The 19,236-nt window shown below is 39.6% G+C and overlaps 1 protein-coding gene across 4 annotated transcripts; it reads right to left on the bottom strand.

The window, feature by feature from the left end:
• Positions 1 to 2,946: 2,946 nt before the first annotated feature.
• On the bottom strand, positions 2,947 to 16,924 carry LOC131336057 (CRM-domain containing factor CFM3, chloroplastic/mitochondrial). 4 transcript variants are annotated; one of them, XR_009202741.1, is made up of 10 exons: positions 15,857 to 16,924; positions 13,951 to 14,419; positions 13,731 to 13,861; positions 9,685 to 10,026; positions 7,560 to 7,716; positions 7,188 to 7,480; positions 6,996 to 7,055; positions 4,554 to 4,619; positions 4,218 to 4,371; positions 2,947 to 3,309 (listed from the first exon to the last, which is right to left on the bottom strand). XR_009202741.1 is itself a non-coding variant. In XM_058371684.1 (9 exons), exons 1-9 carry the CDS (start codon positions 16,745 to 16,747, stop codon positions 4,282 to 4,284), a joined length of 2,499 nt encoding a protein of 832 aa, XP_058227667.1. In that variant the 5' UTR covers positions 16,748 to 16,924; the 3' UTR covers positions 2,947 to 4,281. The 4 variants fall into 4 exon arrangements, 1 of the variants encoding a protein (XP_058227667.1); XR_009202740.1 differs by having other exon boundaries at positions 2,947 to 3,306; XR_009202742.1 differs by lacking the exon at positions 2,947 to 3,309 and adding an exon at positions 6,623 to 6,684 and having other exon boundaries at positions 4,342 to 4,371.
• Positions 16,925 to 19,236: the final 2,312 nt, after the last annotated feature.

Here is a 19,236-nt window from a genome sequence, read left to right as displayed (position 1 = left end):
CAGTCAGAATTTTGAGGAATAGGGTGATAAAAATTTTAATATTCTATGTACATATCACATATCATATACGAATCGCCAGTTATTTTTAAAATATTTTTTTATAGAATCTTGTAAAAAATCAGCTCAACTCGATATTGGTAAGGATTTTTTTCTAAATTTGTAGGGGCGAAATTGAGCAGTTAAGTAGTTTCGCCCCTACAAATTCAGAAAAAATCCTTACTGATATCAGGTTAAGCTGATTTTTTACATGATCACCACAGCAGCCACACCCCACTGTACACCACCACCAACTGTTATTTCCGTCCCAAGAAACTACACCCTCATCAGGGTGTGAACCTATGCGACGCCTAGAACGACAAAAAGGTGGCCGACCTGATAACGTCGATGGAACTGCAGGACGATCAGGAAGAAGAGCACAATGAGGAAGATCAGACAAAGGAGCATACAGGCGGACTACTACTATAACGATAGTCGACTCTGTCGACGTTGGAGCTTGCCGAAATCAAGGGATGAGAGAGGGAGGGGAGGGGAGCGGGGGTGGTGCACCGCCCTTTCCCCAGAAAAACCCCAAGCATCGAAACTCTTAGAGGAGAAATTATTCGTTGCCCCAAGGGCAACACATCATTTTGGCCAGGTGGTGCCTCCTACCAATTAAAATCTGCCACATTGACATGATGTCAGTATTTTTGCCACATAAATAACACTCTACTTTCACGGACAAACAAAGGAACGGCGTTAGTCTACCAAGTACCAACCCCTGTCTTTTCAACTTTAACCCAACCCCTATATTTTTAATTTTTAACTTGGTGTCCGTACTCTACTTCTATTTCTCTCTTTATTAGGCCCTGCTTGGGTGTAGCCAAAAGAGAAGTGAAAATATTGGAGGGGGTAAATGGGGTGGCCCCGAAGGGGTTGCCGCTGCTTGGATGCACAATTCGGTCCCCAATTTTCTTTTTCTTCGTGAAATTTTGACGAAATCACTCTGGCTTATCTCCTTTCCCCAACCCGAAGATTCCTCATTTATTTTTAAGACTCTCTAAGATACTCATTGAAAGGTATTCAAATCAAAAATTAATTATGACCATTAAAAATAAAATGATCAAAAAAATAAGATTTTTGCACCGGTTCAAACGGATTGAAAATTCAAATACTTAATTTTTTAACTATATTTTTTAATATATAAATGGTGTAAAAAAAATAAAGTGTTTCAATTTTCAATCCGTTTGAACCGGTACGAAGATATTATTTTTCTGATCATTTTATCTTAAATGGTCATAATAGATTTTTGGCTCTAAGGCCTTTCAACGAGCACCCGAAGACTCCTTATTTAGTTTCAGGGCTCTCTTAGGGTGCTCATTGACAGGCCTTAAAGCCAAAAATTCATTATGACCATTAAAGATAAAATGATAAAAAAATAAGATCTTCGCACCGGTTCAACTGGACCGTCCAACACAATTTTGGACAACCCGAATGGACTGTTCGAGTACCACGTGGGCACGTGGTCACCCGGTACAGAGTTTTTTTATGGTCAGATGATAGACTTTAGTTATGGTTAGGGCTAGCACATGGGGTCAATAGGTTGTTTATAGCCTTGGCCGTCAAAGCTCGTCCCTCGTAAGACTCGAACTTAGGTCTCCATGGAGGGGGAAGTGAGATAACCAACTACACTAACAGTAGTTTCGTTTCGAGAAATTTTTGAGTACCGGGTGCGTACCACTTGGGTGTACCCACGTGGTGCCCGAACAGCCCATTAGGGCTGTCCAAAAGTGTGTTGAACGATCCAGATTAAAATTCTCTCTCCTCTCACCCCACCACTCTCCCTCCTCTTTCAAGTCCAAATAGTACAATACCTAATTAAACGACTTAGATGCGCTGAGTGAGCATCACATAGGCCCCGTTCCAGAACACCTTTAAAAATAAGTACTTATTTCACATTTTCAAACTCAAAAATAATGTAAATGAAAAATAATTTTTCAATTTTTTTTTGCACCGTATTAAAGATCTCAATGAGATCTATCAAACAAAATCCATAGTGATCGGAAAATTATTTGCGTAAGCACGTGATTTTTGAGCTTGAAATTACCTTCTTAAAAAATAAGTACTTATTTATCGTTCCGGAACGGGGCCATAGTACCCATCCGTCACCTAAAAATTTCTCGTTTCTAAACAGAGTTGCCGAGGAAAACATTACTCCTACAAACGAGAGAAACAGAGGTAAAGTACTGACACCAAGTTAAAAATTAAAAATATAGGAGTTGGGTTGAAGTTGAAAACACAGGAGTTGGTACTTGGTAGACTAACGTCATTGCTTTGTTTGTCCGTGAAAGTGGAGTGTTATTTATGTGGCAAAAGTATTGATAGCATGTCAGTGTGGCAAATTTTAGTTGGTGGGGGGACCACTTGGCCAAAATGATGTGTTGCCCTTGGGGCAACAAATAATTTCTCCTCTTAGAGAGTTTGCTTTCCTAGTTGTGTTGGTATGCGATTGGAAATGTACAAAATATTTCCTTTTCATGATTGTAATGGAATTGACGGATGGCAGAGATTGTAATAACTCCATGAAAAACCTTTCTGTTTAAAATTGAAAGTGTAAATTAGGGGACACTTGTCGCATCCACGTGATGGAAAACCAATTTTGACTCCAGCTTATAAAAGGTTAATTCACATTCGGAGGAGGAACATCGGTCAAATGATCATGCAACCTCATTCTGGTTAGAAGATTTGTATCCATTTTCTTGTTTGCACATCACTGCTAAGTCTACTCTTAGCCGAAATATAACTTTAATGTTCACCCAAGCTATTAGATCCGTGTTGAAATCTGCTCACTCGGGAACATCCGATAAAATTGGAATGATACAGCTAAACTAGATATCATATGAATTAAAGAAATCAAACCCAAGCCTCAGGCCCACAAGAAAGTTAAAGACGTGAAGAGACAACCAAGGGCAGGAGTAATTTAAACACCTTTTTTGAACAGTTGAACACTGGCTACAATAAGTAACGAGCTTTACACTGCAGAAACATGTTCAGATTACGCCGCAAAAGGTGTCATCGAGCTTGGGATTACATCAAGTTCAACAAACAGAGAGCAGAAACTCAAGAGATGAATGGAATGTACACTTCCAAGGGATAAATTTCTACCGGAGTGAGCATGCCATAAGTTGCTCGCTTTGCATGGGAAGAACTTCAACTCAGATTCAAGAGAAATAGCACCTGGAAATGAATTTTAGAACCAGTACTGAGTATCAGAACAGGAGGAATAGCAGTAAACCATGTTTTGATGCGAGTAGTCTAACCACCACCATCCTGCTGGAAGTAAAGAAAGAGATTAGAAAGACATGATTGCAGTACTAGATCAATTGAATTTATAGTTTCTAACTAAACCGACGCAGCTGACACAAATCCAAAATGGAAGTAGTTCTGCGACATCAATTTTAATAGAAAGCCAAACTGAAGTAATCGAGGAACTTGTAATTCAGATAGATGAATGTAAGGCAACATTGGGATACAATAACAACAAATAAGTAGGGGGAATCCTAATTCCTAACTAGTAATCCCTAACGTACCCAATAGTAAATTATTCTGAAAGAAACTGTGACACTATAAAAATGATGACTACTTACTGCATCTTCTTCAACTGCATATTGTCCATTGTAATTAAGCTGATGATATGGCCCTATCCACTTTCATTATGTAGAAGAAAACTGCAATTCCTTGTCCCTATCACAACCTGATTTTTCTTTCATTCACAGATTCACCTAATGAAACTCTAACCAACCTCAAAGTTGGGAAAACTAATCCTTTTTCTATGCCAATTGCTATTTACAATAAAAAAGCACTCCCAAGAGAATACCGATTGCAAACATCAATAACTACCTCATTTAGCATACAAATTTTGGGTATCTACTCAATAATGCATTTCAAACATTGCCAAATCAACAAATCATATCTAGAGTTGGCCATGGTCCATGGATGTAATACACACTAAATTTGTAGTCCCAAAAAAAAAAAAAAAAGCATTCCTCTGCCCTAATCTTAAATGGTTTAATTACACGCATCATTTTGTAAGTTAATAAAGTGGGAGATGCATCAGCTAAACTTCAGACCTAAAAAAGATGACATAAGGAGTTGTGATGTGCTCGTTCAGTTACCTCATACATAATCAATATAAAACCACATTTCACTCGATTGGATTAGGCCTGAGAAAGAAACTCTACCCAGTTTCTTCAGAAAAGGAGACCAAATCTGTCAACTCATAACGACAGAAGGAAGATCATGGGTCTATGAGCTCAATGATTCCGACACTTCATCTTCCCAATCAAGGGGGTCTTCATCAGCATTTGAACCAATCAACGAAGCTTCATCTTCACTCTGAAAAAGAAAAGATCAATGCAATTTCTTTTATCTTAGCATCAATCAAATACTTCCACCCACCACCAAAAGGAACAGAAGAAGAAAATGAGAAAATGAGAAAAAGAAATTAGGTGGGAAATGTCACTATTGTCACCAAGTGTGAGAGCAGTAATCAATATAATTAGAAACTAAGAACTCACTTGGCTGAAGTCCGAGATATCGTCAAATATGTCATGGTCCTCAGCTTGTACATCTTTACCATCATCCTGGGCACAATTATCACAAATTTTCTCCATTAGTATATCTCAGAAATGATTTTTGTAACAAATATAATTCGTAATGGCAATTTTATATTGACTACTCAAAGAAGCCATTTTGATTTTTGTAACCAAAAAATCTATCAACTTAAAAATATCTCGATAATACCACTGGATGAATCAAATCATCAGTGTCTTGTTTCATCAATAAAAACTGAAATCAGATACAAATGGAAAGCATTGGAAGCCATATGCCTTAGCTTAACAATGACAATGTTCTGAAATTGACAATACTTGATGTAGAGCTTGTCCAGCATTGGTTAATTATAACCTCCAAAAACTAGTATAGGAACCTGGGCGGCCTCTCCACTCATTGCCAATTTGTTTTGAGTTGGATACTTTAACACTTGATAAAGATATATATCCAAGAATCCATGTGGTTCAATCCGAATTCATTAAAACAAAAGTTTGCAATTTAAAAGAGCTGCCAACAGCCAAAGCTAACCAAACCACCAAACAGAGCTGTAAGTCCCCAATAAATTGGGGTCGGCTATATGAATTGGTTTTTTCTATCAAGGATATTGTATTCTATGATATTGAAAGAACCTAAATCATTTCGAACAACCGCCTCTAATCTCAAGTTTGGTCTACCCCTCAAATTCGTGTTAGCCTCAACCATACCCGTATTACTCCTCCTAACTACTTCATCGAGCGATCTGCGATAGACATGTTTAAACCACCTTAATCTATTTCTCTCGTCATATCTTATACCATTACGTGAATGTTCTCGTTTCTAATCCAGTCTCGCAAAGCCTTACGACACATCCATCTCAATATTCTCATTTCAGATGCACCCATCTTACTTGCATGTTACTTCTTAGTAGCCCGACACTCCGTGCTGCATAAAATGTAGCCCAACACTCGTCTTACTTGCATGTTATTTAGTACGAACAATAAAACATCTCCTTCAACTTTGTCGGTATCTTGCCGTTGTAAAACACCCCCAAAGCACTCCACCACTTGACCCACCAGACTTGTACTCGATGTGTTACCTTATCCCCAATCTCTCATATCCTTACTTACAGCTGTGCCAAGATACTTAAAAAGCTCGCTTCTTGGTAATTCATGATTTTGGAGGGTCACTCTGTCAACACTAGCACTTTGACTACCGCTAAACATACATTCTGTTTTATTCCTACTGATCCTATATCCTTTTGACTTTAATGATTCGCTCCAAGTTTCTAGTTTAGCATTAACGCTTCTAACAATTTCATCTACTAAAGACAATATCATCCGCAAACAACATACACCCTGGGATATCATCTCGAATAGGTATAGTCAATTTGTCCATAACTAAGGCAAAGAGGTAGGGCTCAAAGCGGACTCTTGGTAATCTTACTGAGATTGGGAATTCACTTATTTCCCCTACTAGAGATCAAATAGTAGTGGCAACACCTTTATACATGTCCTTAACAACATCGATATACCCTTTTCGTCATACCCTTTCTCTCCAAAACCCAACACATAACGTCCATAGGTACCTTATCATATGTTTTTTCTAAGTCTATGAACACCATGTGAAGGTCCTTTATCTTCTATACGTTCCAACTAATCTCTTTAACAAACAGATTGCTTCCATATCTGATCAAACAGGCATGAACCTAAACTGATTCTCCGAGACCGTTGTCATCATTCTTGGGTAGACGTAATGCTGAAGTCAAATGTTTATACTATTATAACATGGCTCAGCTAGGGAGGGGAGACCTAGAAAAGGTCATATCTACCTTGTCTCTTGTGTTACTATATCAAAAGATCAGCAAGTGTGTCAAACCTTGACTCAGCAAGCAATTCATAAATTTGAAGAACGCAATCTACTGAGGATTGCGGGCCAAATTATGCCCATGATTCTTGCTAAAGCTGGGATACTATTATCTTCTAATCGTCTTGAAAGGAACAAGTGGTATCATACTCGTAAAGTATAACACATCACTAGAATTGATTAGCTCATTTACCTAGTGGTGAGTTTCTCTGAGAAATGTTCCCTAGTAAAGGTTTACATTGCTTGAAAAGAAAGCTGCAGGAAGATCAAAAGTTCAAATTGACCCAAGGTTCCAGACGTTCCAGCAATAACGACCAGAAACTAACAATAAGTGATTTAAAAAACCACGGTATATGGCCAAAAAGGATAAACTTAATTGAATGAGATAACACATGAACAAAGTACAGCTCGGAAGAAGAGGGGAAAAGGTGGTTTATCATCCTTTCCATAAACAAAATTAAGCAACAGGAATATGGCAGAATGTAATACATAGCCTCATCAAACAAGCCCGAATACAGCGTCAGTGAATGCGCAGAATTGCTTCAGTAGGAAGACTTAAGACTTACGATTTCATTTCTCATGTGCTCTATGGCTTTCTCCACTTCAGATATGTGCTGACTGAGAGCCTATAAATATCCATTAGAAGACAATGGGAGTAGACAACATGGATAAAGTGGATATGGGGAAGAGTATCATCTACAATTACACGATAGCATCATTCTTTCAAAACAGTTCAAGGATGTTAAGCATGAACAAACCTCATGTCGTTGCATGGCCACTGAACGCTTCAATGCTTTTGCCTTTGTTAGAAGGTTTCTTGGCCTCAAGCTAATGGGCCGTTGATAATTCTTTCCGCGATAGTAAATAATAGCATGACCTTTTGGGACTCTTTCTATTGCAACTAAAATTCCACCACTTTCATATTCCAATAATCTTGCTGTTTCCTCCACAAAAGCAAGGCTTTTTTGTTTTGATATCAACTTCACAAGTTCTCTATGCTTCCAATGCAGATGCATATTCTCAATAACACCAGCGAAAACACCACGAATGCCTGTTGCATCCACATACACCACCCGTCAAATTATAAACTTAGATGACGCAAAACTAAACATTTAAGAAAGACAACCAACCAACAGGCAAGTACGGCTTCATTCTTAATCCAACCCTCCGGAACATAGACCGTTCCTCCTCAGTAATTGTTTCCTGGTCATCAGAAGGACCTACAGGAACCATAGATGCTTCTAACTTAGCTAACAATTTCTCTGCTCTATGCAATTTAGTCTGGGCCTGTTCAAGCATTAAAATCAAACTAAGTTGAGTTGAAATTAACTAAGCAGTTAATAGTTACACAATAAGAATGGCTAACATAAGAAACTAGGCTCTAATGGTTGCCAAAATGAAGACCAGATGGACAACCACCACACAGCCAACAGCTGGACTCCGCAATTTCTCAACGCGTAAGAATAAAATTTGAAAAACTTAATGATTTTAAACATAATGCACAATGGTAGACTCCCTACTGTGAAAAGAGGTTTCCCTTTTCTAGAAAGACCAAAAAGATGCTCAAATGCACTCACAGTGTTCTGGATGTTATGCAAACAAAGAGTTCAATAAATAGAACCAGAGAAAACTTTCAAAAAAAAATTCACACAAGGGCAGGATCAGATATGGGCTTTGTCTCATGGAAAAGGTAAAGTTAGAAGCTGGATGAGAATGCCTGAATATGACAGTAAAAGGACTACTTGGAGCTAAATTTACATATATTATTCACCATTGTTAATAGGCCAACTTAAATATCTTAACCACCTAACCTATGAAGTTGTGGTCCCAATTAATTACTTGGTAGCCTACGTGAGTGTGGCCATATGGAGGTCCTCAGCCCCTAAGAGGCCATGAGAGGATCCTCCACCCACTAAGGTGGCACCCTAACTCCATGGCTCTCATGCCACGTATAGAGGCGAGCTCACCCAAAGACTGACATTGCTTGCCTCCCCAAAGCTCTAAAGCTCACAGACTCATGGCAACTCTGCACAACACCCTAGGCCGGGAGCAGGGCCTAGGTACCTTACTTGGGACGTAAGGAAGAATGTGGTTTGGAGGCTAGGGTAAAGGGATTGTCAAGGTTCTGAGGTGAGCTCCAACTTGACCGGTCATAGAGAGAGAGGGGTTCGCCAATGTCACCCAATGTGTGAAGATCTCTGCAGTATCCCGACTGACAAGCTGATACATAGGGGCCTGTATCATACCTACCATCTGGCCATGACACAGGCCTCCATATATCATCCAACTGTCTCTGTAAGTTCCTTAATACATAACTCCAGTTCTGATCATAACACCCAAAGGGGGAACCCGTACACAAATGCGTATTAACGAGGAGAGACACGCTTCCTTGCCCTCCAAGGATCCTGCCTCATCTATAAAGAGGACTTAACGCCCATTGAAGAGAAGCATTTAATACACACCTACTCTCCACTGCCATCCCTCTCTCTTTCTCTCTCTCTCTAAGGCTGCCCTGAGCTCTCTCCTCCTCCACCTCCGGCAGTCCTGAGTCATCGTAGTAACCACCACTCCCAGAGGGTAACCTCAAGTACTCTTCCCACTTCTCATACCCACAGTGAGTATCGATAGAAAAATCCATCCAAACTTCCAACAGAAACCAACCCCAGCTTTGCTTACAAAAACTGGAAACTTTAGTTTCAATCACTGCAGATACTACCAGCTCTTTTTATTTCAGCTCCTGTCCCCCACTGAAAATAAAAAGGCCTAATTTGCTAAAAGTCATAAGAAGGGACAACTACGCACTATAGTTCAAATCTTTGAAAATAAAGACAAGTCATCTCCAAAAAAGAGTGGAAACATTTGTTGATAAACAGGCGCTAGAAAAAAAAAGTCATTTTCAGTGCGATGCATACGTGGATAAAAATCAAGAAAGGATAGATCATCATCAAACTTAACCAAGAATAGACAAGTCATCTAATTGTCCAAGGCGCCCACCGAATAATCTTCAACTGCTTGAAACAAGCAAATAAAAGGATCAAGTTGGCATGCCCAGTTTGTCATCCACAAAAGCAACTGGCTTTTGCGATGGCACATAATTATAGATTGACGCAATCATGCAAGTACATTCCAGCTACTGAAAAACTTCAGTTGGCATTCAAAGTTTGTAAACAGGCCTCATGATGGCACAGAAATACAGATTGGTGCAATCCTGCAAGTTCTTTTCAGCTATCGAAAACTTCAGAATGACATACTTACAATGTTCAGTTTATGCTCCATTCGCTTAACTGCTCTAGCACGTCCAGTTCTTGAAGCTTCTTCTATCATCTTCTCACGTTCTTCATTAGATGTTTCTCTTCCCCAACGGGCCTGAGCCTCATAAAATTCAGCCAGGGTACCAGCTTGAGCCGGCCCACCTTCCACCATCAAAGATGCTTCTACAGTCCCATTCCGCACTTGTTCTTCCACGTCTTGAATCTGTTTGGTCATTTCCTGTCTTTCTACTAAAGCAGAAGCCACGCTTGTTGGTAGGAAATCCTTCCCACGGTAGATAACAATGAAATATTTGTTTCTGAGCAGTAAGACACCTCCTGTTAGATTCTGTGATGTAGTTCAGGAGTTAGAACCAGTCGTGTGGATTATTGGTCACAGGTAATACATTTTTACACCTCTGGTCAAAATGGCAAATCTTACAGTGATACATAAACCAAGACACTCGCCACATGCGTACATACAGTTAGTTCTGTGTTCATGTAATATACCAGTTTTACGATGCGGTCTGAAGTTTGCCTTATACTCCACATGGTACTTACCAAAAACAGAAAATTTCAAAAATGTACGTTTGTCAAGTAAATCTCCCTATGCTCATTCCCACGTAGTTTCAGTTTTAAATGCTCAGGCATCCCAATCTCAATAGGAAGCCGCAAAAGAACGCAAGTAGTTTTCAAGTTCCACAACGTCAAGGTCATCATGCAGATCATAAAATGATCAAGAAAAAGTAAAATCGAAGGGAAATTTTGGAAATTGATTGTTTTCCAGTGAATTCTCTCATGACCAATTGGAACCATGTAAAGTCAAAGTATTAAGATTAGACATAGTTATTTTGAGATAATATTGGCTAGGTAATCATATTATTTGTATACAATTAATTAACGTTTATACTCAAAGATATTTCTATAATTTGCAGAATTTCTGGATTTGGTCGCGGTCCATGCGGCCAACATACGGGTCAGTTTTGTTACCATTTGCATGTAGTTTGACATAGATTTTTATCCTACTTAATGACTTGCATTCTACAGCTTGACCGTTTGTCTTTCTTTTGGAGGTTTTTTTCCCCAAGAAATTACCTTTGGATCTGGGCTGAGCATGCAAAGTTTGTTAGTGGGTGTTCATACTTCATGTAATGAATGAACTAAACTACCAATTATACATAGTTACTACTGTAATTAAGGAGTCCAAGGTATTCAACTGATACCCCAGCCAACCTGTGCCACTGCCAGTGCCTACAAGTCTAGACAATTCAAGATTCTGATTGTGAATCATTGCTTGAGTTGAAAATGAGTGAAATTGGGCAGCATAATTTTTGCATCAGACTCGATTGAAGTTAGAGCTTTAGCTTGAACTGGGGTCAGAATATCATGAAACCTATTGACGTTTGGCTGGCCAGTGGCCGGTATTCATCTTAAGATTCCCGACTCAAGCATCGGTGTTCATTTTGCCAGGCAATATCTGAGCTAGCAATTTTCTGCCCAAGTGATGGTGCCATGGTTAACCCGTGTCAATTGTAAGAGTTCTTCAAGGCGTTTATCACTGTCTTTATCTACAAAATATTCATGTCAGGTGAACCCTTAAAATTTGAAAGATGTAATTAGATTTTTATTGGTGGTTGAAGACATGTAAGGTAGTATTTTCTACAAGATCAGCTAATGGGTCGTATTGTAAGATTAAGCTCTGTATATAAGTAAAAAAATATAGTAAGATCAAGTGGAGCTCTATTATTAAAACCACATTCTATTTGATTTGATACAACGAGTTATCTGTTCGTATCTGTGGGGCGAATCACTAGAACATGAAGAATTTGCCATACGTATTGTACGATTCCTAAAAGTCGGTTAACTTTATTGACATGTTTCACAAGCAAAAGGAATAACTCGAAGTCATCAAGGGAGGTGTGAAAAAAATCTGATGATTTGAGAAGAGTAATGAGTATTAGGATTGCATGAACTCCAAAAATCGAGTTCATTGAATGCCCATCTCTTGCAATCACAAGCTTCTTCTCTATCTTTAATTTTTGGAAAGAAATTCTGTATCACCTGGGCCACTGTTCATCACTTATGAATTATGCCCGAATCAGAGTAATTACCATTTGATAAGATTCGTGATTAGGAAAAAAGACCATTTGGATTCTCGATTCAATTCACTGTTTGACAACAATGAGTGGAGAGATTAACTTTGTCTTAGCTTAGTATGACACAGTCGATTGTAGTCCAAGTGGCTGACATGGGTAAAGGAACAAGAGAAAAGACAGAACCTTCTTGGTTCTATATTTTTGTGTCTTGGAAAATATATTTGGGATGTCGAATGGTCAGAAGAGGTTTCATGGACATATATTTTTTTTTTGGAATGTATACTTTTATTTCATATAGTTTTTATTTATTAATACATTACATTTGTACATTCTAGCCTAATGCAGTTATTTTCTTCTTTAGGCAACTTCAACAATCACGTGATTATTTTTTATTTATGAAAGAAATTGAGAAATGAGAATGTAAAATAACCGATTTTTTATCAAATCAAGCCAAAATTATTAAGATTATAAGTAGCCATACACGAATAATTATCAATAATATTCAAAATCAAGTATATACAAAATAAAAATTTTAAAACTCGAGGGTTCAGAGGGGGGGGGGGGGGGGGGGGGGGGGGCCCCCCCCGGGCCCCAACATAGCTCCACCACTGCTCCTATACCAAGGCATAACCTGATCCGGCTCCAACAATCGAAACAAAGTTCTCCATACAAAATACAAAGAGAGTAGGTTATATAAGATAATTGGCAAAAGCTTCACTGACTACCCTACTAAAATTTCCTTGAGCCACCGGTGCTTGTAGGGCACCTCATAAACCTCTCTAGGCACATTGTACTACAACAAAAGCTTGACACTGGTGGAACATTCTAATGAAAGAGTAGCTTGCTGCTTAGAGTGTCCCCAACTAAGAAGACACCTATAGTAAAACCAAAACTAATACTCTAAAGCTGATGAAGCTGCAGTTTTCCTCTGGTAGCCAAAAAGCTTCCAATTTTAGCCATCAAATTCAAAATAATCTTAAACAATCTTATGACCTTGTTAGTGGCTCATTCAAGCTCGACTCGGAAGTTAAACGAATGAGCTCGAGCCAATTTTTTAAGCTCATTTTGTAAACGAGCCGAGCTCGAGCTAGCATAAGCTCAGCTCAAGTCGGCTCACGAGCCAATATATACATATATGTATATTATATTATAAATTATCATCAATAAACAACTAGCCATTGGCTGGCAGAAGTGGCAAGGGTGCAAAGATGCTTTTATAGACCAGGTGGATGCCTCTTGAGTTTTTGAATTTCCGATGTGGGATTCGTCCAAATGGAATACCAGCCAAAGGCATATTTCTTCTTAGTCCCACATCGCCTCTTTTGCCCGCAGGATAAGGCAGATTTCCTTTAAAACAAGAGCCAACCCTCCACAACTCCACCATGCCACTTGCGCGTGACTTTCTTGCCGAGTTAAAGCGAGCCGAGCTTATCTCTCGAGTCGAGCTCGAGCCGAGCTCAAGCTGACCTTATTTTTGACGAGCCAAGCTCGAACACCTTGAAGCTCGGCTCGATTGCAGCCCTACCCCCAAGCAGGAACTACTACACCTTTTCTCTACTTATACACAACAAGTACACATGCTCTCCTTTCAGATCATAACTGAATAATAGCTCCAGCTAATACTGTACTCTCTCTCTCTCTCTCTCTCTCTCTCTCTCTCTCTCTCTCTCTCTCTCTCTCTCGCGTGCGCGCGCGCGCATCAGCATTGTTAGTTGTAGGTTTGTCAGGTTTGAACCCCTATCAAATGCACGGGAGTCAAGAGTACATGGTGCCTACCACTCCCCTTCCTTGAGAAGAAAGTTCAGTATCCTTGCTTTAAAAGAAAGTTCAGATAATTCTATTCTTCAGTCCCTTTTGTATTATTGTTGAAGGAAAATTGTGATTTGAACAAGTTATGCACAGGCATCGCGTGGACCAGAACACAAGTATAATTTCGTAGGAGCAATGTGTAACACACCTTAATCTCCTCAGCCATTAGTTTGTTGTTTGTATTCTGGATTCCACGTTTGACAGCAATTTTCACAATTAGACTTTTCTCCCAAAGCTTGATTATAGCAGCTGCCAAGCCCTGATGTTTTCTGTTTCTTCCTGGTGAAGGAGTTCAGCATAATTTGACATCGGACGTAAGCATAACAATAATGAAAAGCAAAACAAAACACAAAGTAAGTGAACAATACCAAGGGCAAAATGACAAGGAAGTGATTTTGCAATTTTCCGGAAGTTAGTCAGCTCAGCATTCGTGAGTCGTGGCCGCATTCCAATTGGAAGAAGCCTGAAAGGTGTTTTGAAGCCAGGAATTGTCTGAGGAAGCAAATCAGCATCAACAGGAAGTAAACGTGTACCCCACCAATCCTCAAAGCGTGGACCTAAACCATCTAGAAGACTATTGTACTCGGCTTGCTCTTCCGTCATACTCTCAGTCTCAGCGCACACTGAAGTAGGCATTTTGGTCTTTTCCAGAATTGAATTAGAACCATTCACAATATTGTACATCGGTTTTCCAGCATTAGAAACATCGGGCACGAAAAAAGAATCATCTTCTCTATCCATTAATTTTGAAATCTGAGATGGCCCTTCATAGTTACTTCCCCGAAAAACCACCATAACACTTCCAGACCTCCATATGACCAATCCTCCACTTCGACGCTGACCATCACAAAAGGAGGTTAGCAATGAAAATGCAGTTGTTTTCCAAATGGCTCTCAATATTACACAGAACAACTAGTCACTACAACATGATAACAATATGGTGCTGCCAAAAGTTATGACTGTAGATTAAACAAACAAATAAAAAAGAGAGAAAACCAGAGATGACCAAACCATTTCAAAAGCTAGCATTTAAATTAAAATATCAACAACATTAGGCATTAATATTTTGAGTCTTTGACAAGAAATTAAAATGCAATTCTAGACTACCTTACCTCAGAAACATATGTAACTAACAGGGATGCGTGGAAAAAATAAAGCACATCAACTACTATCTAGGAGAACTCTGAATCCCCTTGTGCTGGTTTCTCATAGGCTGAAACAAGTAGCCTGGTTTCTACTTATCTAAAAAAAAAAAAAAAACAAGTAGCCTGGTTTCTCATTTCTAGATCAATTGCTTGATTCAGTAGGACATCTTTGGGTTTGAAATAAATACGAGTCTTCATGATGCAAATACATACCATGTCTACCTTACTTCCAATGCGCTCTCAAACCCTATTTCTCAAGACAAATATTCATTCCCAATATACTCATTGCCTTCTCAGCTAAGCTACAATACAAAATGCGTACACCACCTGGTCACATTTTCAAGTAACTGAAGCATGTTGCATTCCACAGGCATCACCAAGCTGCGTCAGTGAAATACTTCAGCAAAGTCATGTTTTTACCTCAAATGTCATACGTAGGAGATGATGAAATATTTTGAGGGGTTGTCAATAGCTCCTATTCTTTAAAAGAATCAAGCCAATATGACCCATGGAATTCAATGGTTAAATAAATAAACAAATAAATCAAATTGGCCTGTATATCTAAAAATGATACCACTCTGGTGACATATTTATGCAGCACTAGTTCAGGCTACAAAAGAAGTGAATAAGATGGACTATGGGGTCCCAGACTACCACTATAATAACTTTAGGAAATCGCTCACCAATGAAGCACCACATATCTAATGGGGCCTACAAAGAGCCCATAATGGATTCACTCAAGCAACATGTTTCCTACCCGTCACCAACATGAATAAAATCAAACTAAACCGTGAATAGCTGTTTGCAGTTATGGAATCAAAAACAAAATGAATAAACCCATCAAGAAGAAATATAACACCATTATGGTCTATCAGTAATTGAGAAGGAAACTAATCAAGAATGTCTTGGGATAAGTGAAAAAGCAAGTTCTTTATCTTAATTTGAAAACCATAGGGCTCAAGTTAGGGTTATACCCCACTTCAATTAGTAATTATAACCTGCCAGTATAACCGAGCAGCCAAGTTACTGAGCCGGTTTACCAACTACAGCACTGAAAACTAACTAGTGAACCAAAATCAACAATAAAAACCATCCCTGCAAATAGCGTATTTAAAATAGAGCCACCAACCTCAACGATCTCATGTGCAGTCCTCATGTCATGTACCAAGCTCTCATGGAATTTAAGCCTAACCAACTCCGATTTCCTCCACTGCTCGTGAATCTTTTCGAGTACAGCCCCCGTAATCCCTGCCTTGGGGACACTCACCCTCTCCCTAATTGTTATCCCAAGCCGCCTCAGCCTCCTCAACTCGCTATCCTCTATAGTCAATTCGGCCAAAGTGGGCGCCTTCGCCATCTTCTTCTTCGCATCCCCCTCGGCCTCTCCTCCCTCCTGTTGTTCCCTCCCCACCACCCTCTCCCACGGCAACAACGCCTCCTCCTCGTCCTCCTCCTCCACCTCCTCAACTAACATCTTATCAGGTCTAACCCAATCCCTCCTCAATAAATCCCCCAATTTCTCCTCCCCGGTAACCAGCATTGCCTCCCTCTCCTCTCCCTCCTTTTCGTCATCTTCTTCTTCATTATCGGCGGAACCATGCCGTAGATTTCTCAACCTAAGAACAATTCTCTCAATAGCACTAGGCCGAGCCGAACCACCCTCCTCCCTCTTGTCATCGGGATGCCGGATTTCGGCTCGATCCTTGGGTCGAGTCGAATTATGGCGACTAGTAGGGGGGTTTGGTTTTGGAGTTGGAGGAGTCCATTTATTGAGCCAAGAATCAGCAGCAGGCTTGGGTTTTGGAGCGTTAGGGTTTTGGGTGTGGGGATGGTCGTCGAGGTCCCAGGGATAGGTGTTTCTTCTGGTGTGGAGAGAAGAAAAGGTCTTGAGGAGGAGAAAGGGTTTTGAGGAGTGGTAGAAGAGGTGGAGAGAGGAGTGAGAATAACAAGTGAATGGGAATGGGAATGTGGTGCGGATTTGGATTTCTGTTAGTTTCGCTGTTGTTGTCGATAGGGTCATTTCTGGAATAGGCAGGCCGATTGAGCGTTTAAGCTGCTTCTTGTTCCACCTCCTCCTCTTGTAACTTCATCACACACACACAGAGAGAGAGAGAGAGAGAAAGAGAGAGGCAGTTGAAGCTGTAGGTCTGAAGGAGATAACGATAAGACTATAGGAATGAAATGGATATTTTTCTGATGGATAGCGCGAACACATAACTCGGTTTGAGTTTTGTTGGTTGGGTTGCTGGTTAAGGCATCTCCACCCTTTATTTAAATTTGACTAAAAAATATGGGTAAATTTTTTATTTAGTATTATGTGTTACAATTAGGGCTGCAAACGATCCGAGCCGCTCGCGAGCGGCTCGGAGCTCGGCTCGACAACGGCTCGACTCGGCTCGGTTCGAGACACAAACGAACGAGCTCGAGCTCGAGTCCTGGGCTCGTTTTGTAAACGAGCCGAGCTCGAGCTAGTCGAAACTCGGCTCGAATTGGCTCACGAGCTCAATTATATTATATATATATATATTTATTTATTTAAATATATATATATATATATTTATATATTTTTTTTTACATATATATATTTATTTATATATATATATTTATATATATTTGTTTCATAAACGAGCCGAACGAGCCAAGCTCGAGCTCTGTAAATACTTATCGAGCCGAGCTCGAGCTCGAGTTCTGCAGCTCGTCACGAGCTCAAGCCGAGCTCGAGCCAAGGTAAATTAAGGCGAGCCGAGCCCGAACATGTTGAAACTCGGCTCGGCTCGGCTCGTTTGCAGCCCTAGTTACAATGGATAAACTTAAATCCAAGCACAAATTTGCACAAATTTGAGTTCAAACTTCATTAATGGCAATATTGTTAATTTTTAAGTGTGAAATTTGCCTTCAAAATTTGAGTAAAGGTTTGGATCGCATCTCTTGTCCTTACCCTTTTTCAAATTTGGGTCAAATTTTAAGGAAAAACTCATTTTGGGTAGAAGCATCTCCAATGCTAAAACCCTATTTTAACCCAAGTTTATCATATTTTAAATACCCAATGGCATTCATGTAAATAAGACAAGAGAAAATCCTCATATCAGCAGCTCCGGCGAAGCTTTGAACGTCTCACGTGCAGGTTGGAAAAGATGAGGTGGAAGTCGTTGAGGCCGTTTTTCGATAAGTCGCAACAGAGGGAGATGTCAGCGCCATTGAGGTTGAGAGTGTCGTGGAGCGTATCAAAAGAGCTCGGGCAGGACCAAGTTTCGAGACATGAACATACAATGAGGTGTGGGTGTGAATCTGTATCTACAATGTGTAAGAGAGTGAGAGAGAGAGTCGGGGGGGGGGGGGGGGGGGGAATGGGTATGAGTCTGGTTTGTCTCAAATTTAGGGAAGAAAATGGGTAAAACCCAAAAATGAGGAAGGGTTTGGGTCATGATTTGAGAAGAATTTTTGATGATTTTATCCAAATTTTGGATTTTGGTCTTAAAATGGGTCAAGACTAGAGATGCTAACCAATTCAAATTTGGTATAGATTTGGGTAAGAAATGGAGGAGGATTTTGAGCGATTTTTACTCAAATTTATATTTGAGTCAAGATTTGAGTAAGGAATGCAAATGCTCTGACAAGTTCTTGCCTATCCTCAAGCTGATTGGATTTTCGCACCTCCATTTCGTCCATCTCCTACAAGTAAATGTCATCTCTGTTTATGGAAGAAGATTTAAAAAATACTAATAAACTTTGGTTATGGAAGACCGTAACAAATAAAATACCAATCTTATAAAATCGCTAAATACAGTGAAAAAAAAGGGGCAAAATTGAAGCTCACCACATTATTGAGCAATTAGGCTAGATTCCCCGTTTTTTAAGAGAATGACAAGAAATAGGCAGCAATATTCGGAACCCACTACCACAAAACCCAATTTCTTTGTACAATCCAGCATCCATTTTTATTTTTTACAAATACAATCTACTCCACACAATCCAATAAATTCACCAAAATTTCCCAATATACCCCTTCCCTCTCAAGACCCCTAAAACTATCCTAAAAATTACACTTTAAGCACAAAATTAAAAAGGTCTGAAAACTCTCTCCCTCCCACTTCACTCCCAGTTGACCTCTCCCTCTCTCCCCTCTCACACACAATCATTCTCTCTCTCCCTCCTCTCTATCTCCATCGCCGCTACCACTGACAGCGACCAACACCATCGCCATACCACTGAAGCACCACTCTCTCCCTTCTTCAAGGTACGTCGTCTCACTCTCTCTATCGCAATCTCTATCTATCCTGGTATACATACATGCAGACATGCATTTTGAATTTTTTTTCCAATAATAAGTTGAAAATGCTTGTGAAATCATTGGAAAATAGTTTATGAGCACTGTAATTGACTTGAGAAAGAAAATGTGAACCCAAAAAGTCGGGAAAATCGAAAAAAGGAACTGAGTTGTTGATGAACAAGTTTCAGATTGAAAATGTTGAAATTATTACACCTGAATAACATTTACATTCCTAAAAA

Source organism: Rhododendron vialii, chromosome 8a, assembly GCF_030253575.1.
Source record: "Rhododendron vialii isolate Sample 1 chromosome 8a, ASM3025357v1".
NCBI classification, from domain to species: Eukaryota; Viridiplantae; Streptophyta; class Magnoliopsida; order Ericales; family Ericaceae; genus Rhododendron; species Rhododendron vialii.
This window is presented reverse-complemented; position numbering and strand designations above follow the sequence as displayed.

Excerpts from the sequence above, each read along its gene's own strand:
- LOC131336057 (XM_058371684.1), bottom strand. The coding sequence starts at position 16,747 with ATGACCCTATCGACAACAACAGCGAAACTAACAGAAATCCAAATCCGC. Across the intron at positions 7,717-9,684 it reads TGGAGCATAAACTGAACATT|GCCCAGACTAAATTGCATAG; the intron begins GTAAGTATGTCA and ends ATGCTTGAACAG. Across the intron at positions 7,056-7,187 it reads TGGCCATGCAACGACATGAG|GCTCTCAGTCAGCACATATC; the intron begins GTTTGTTCATGC and ends GGATATTTATAG.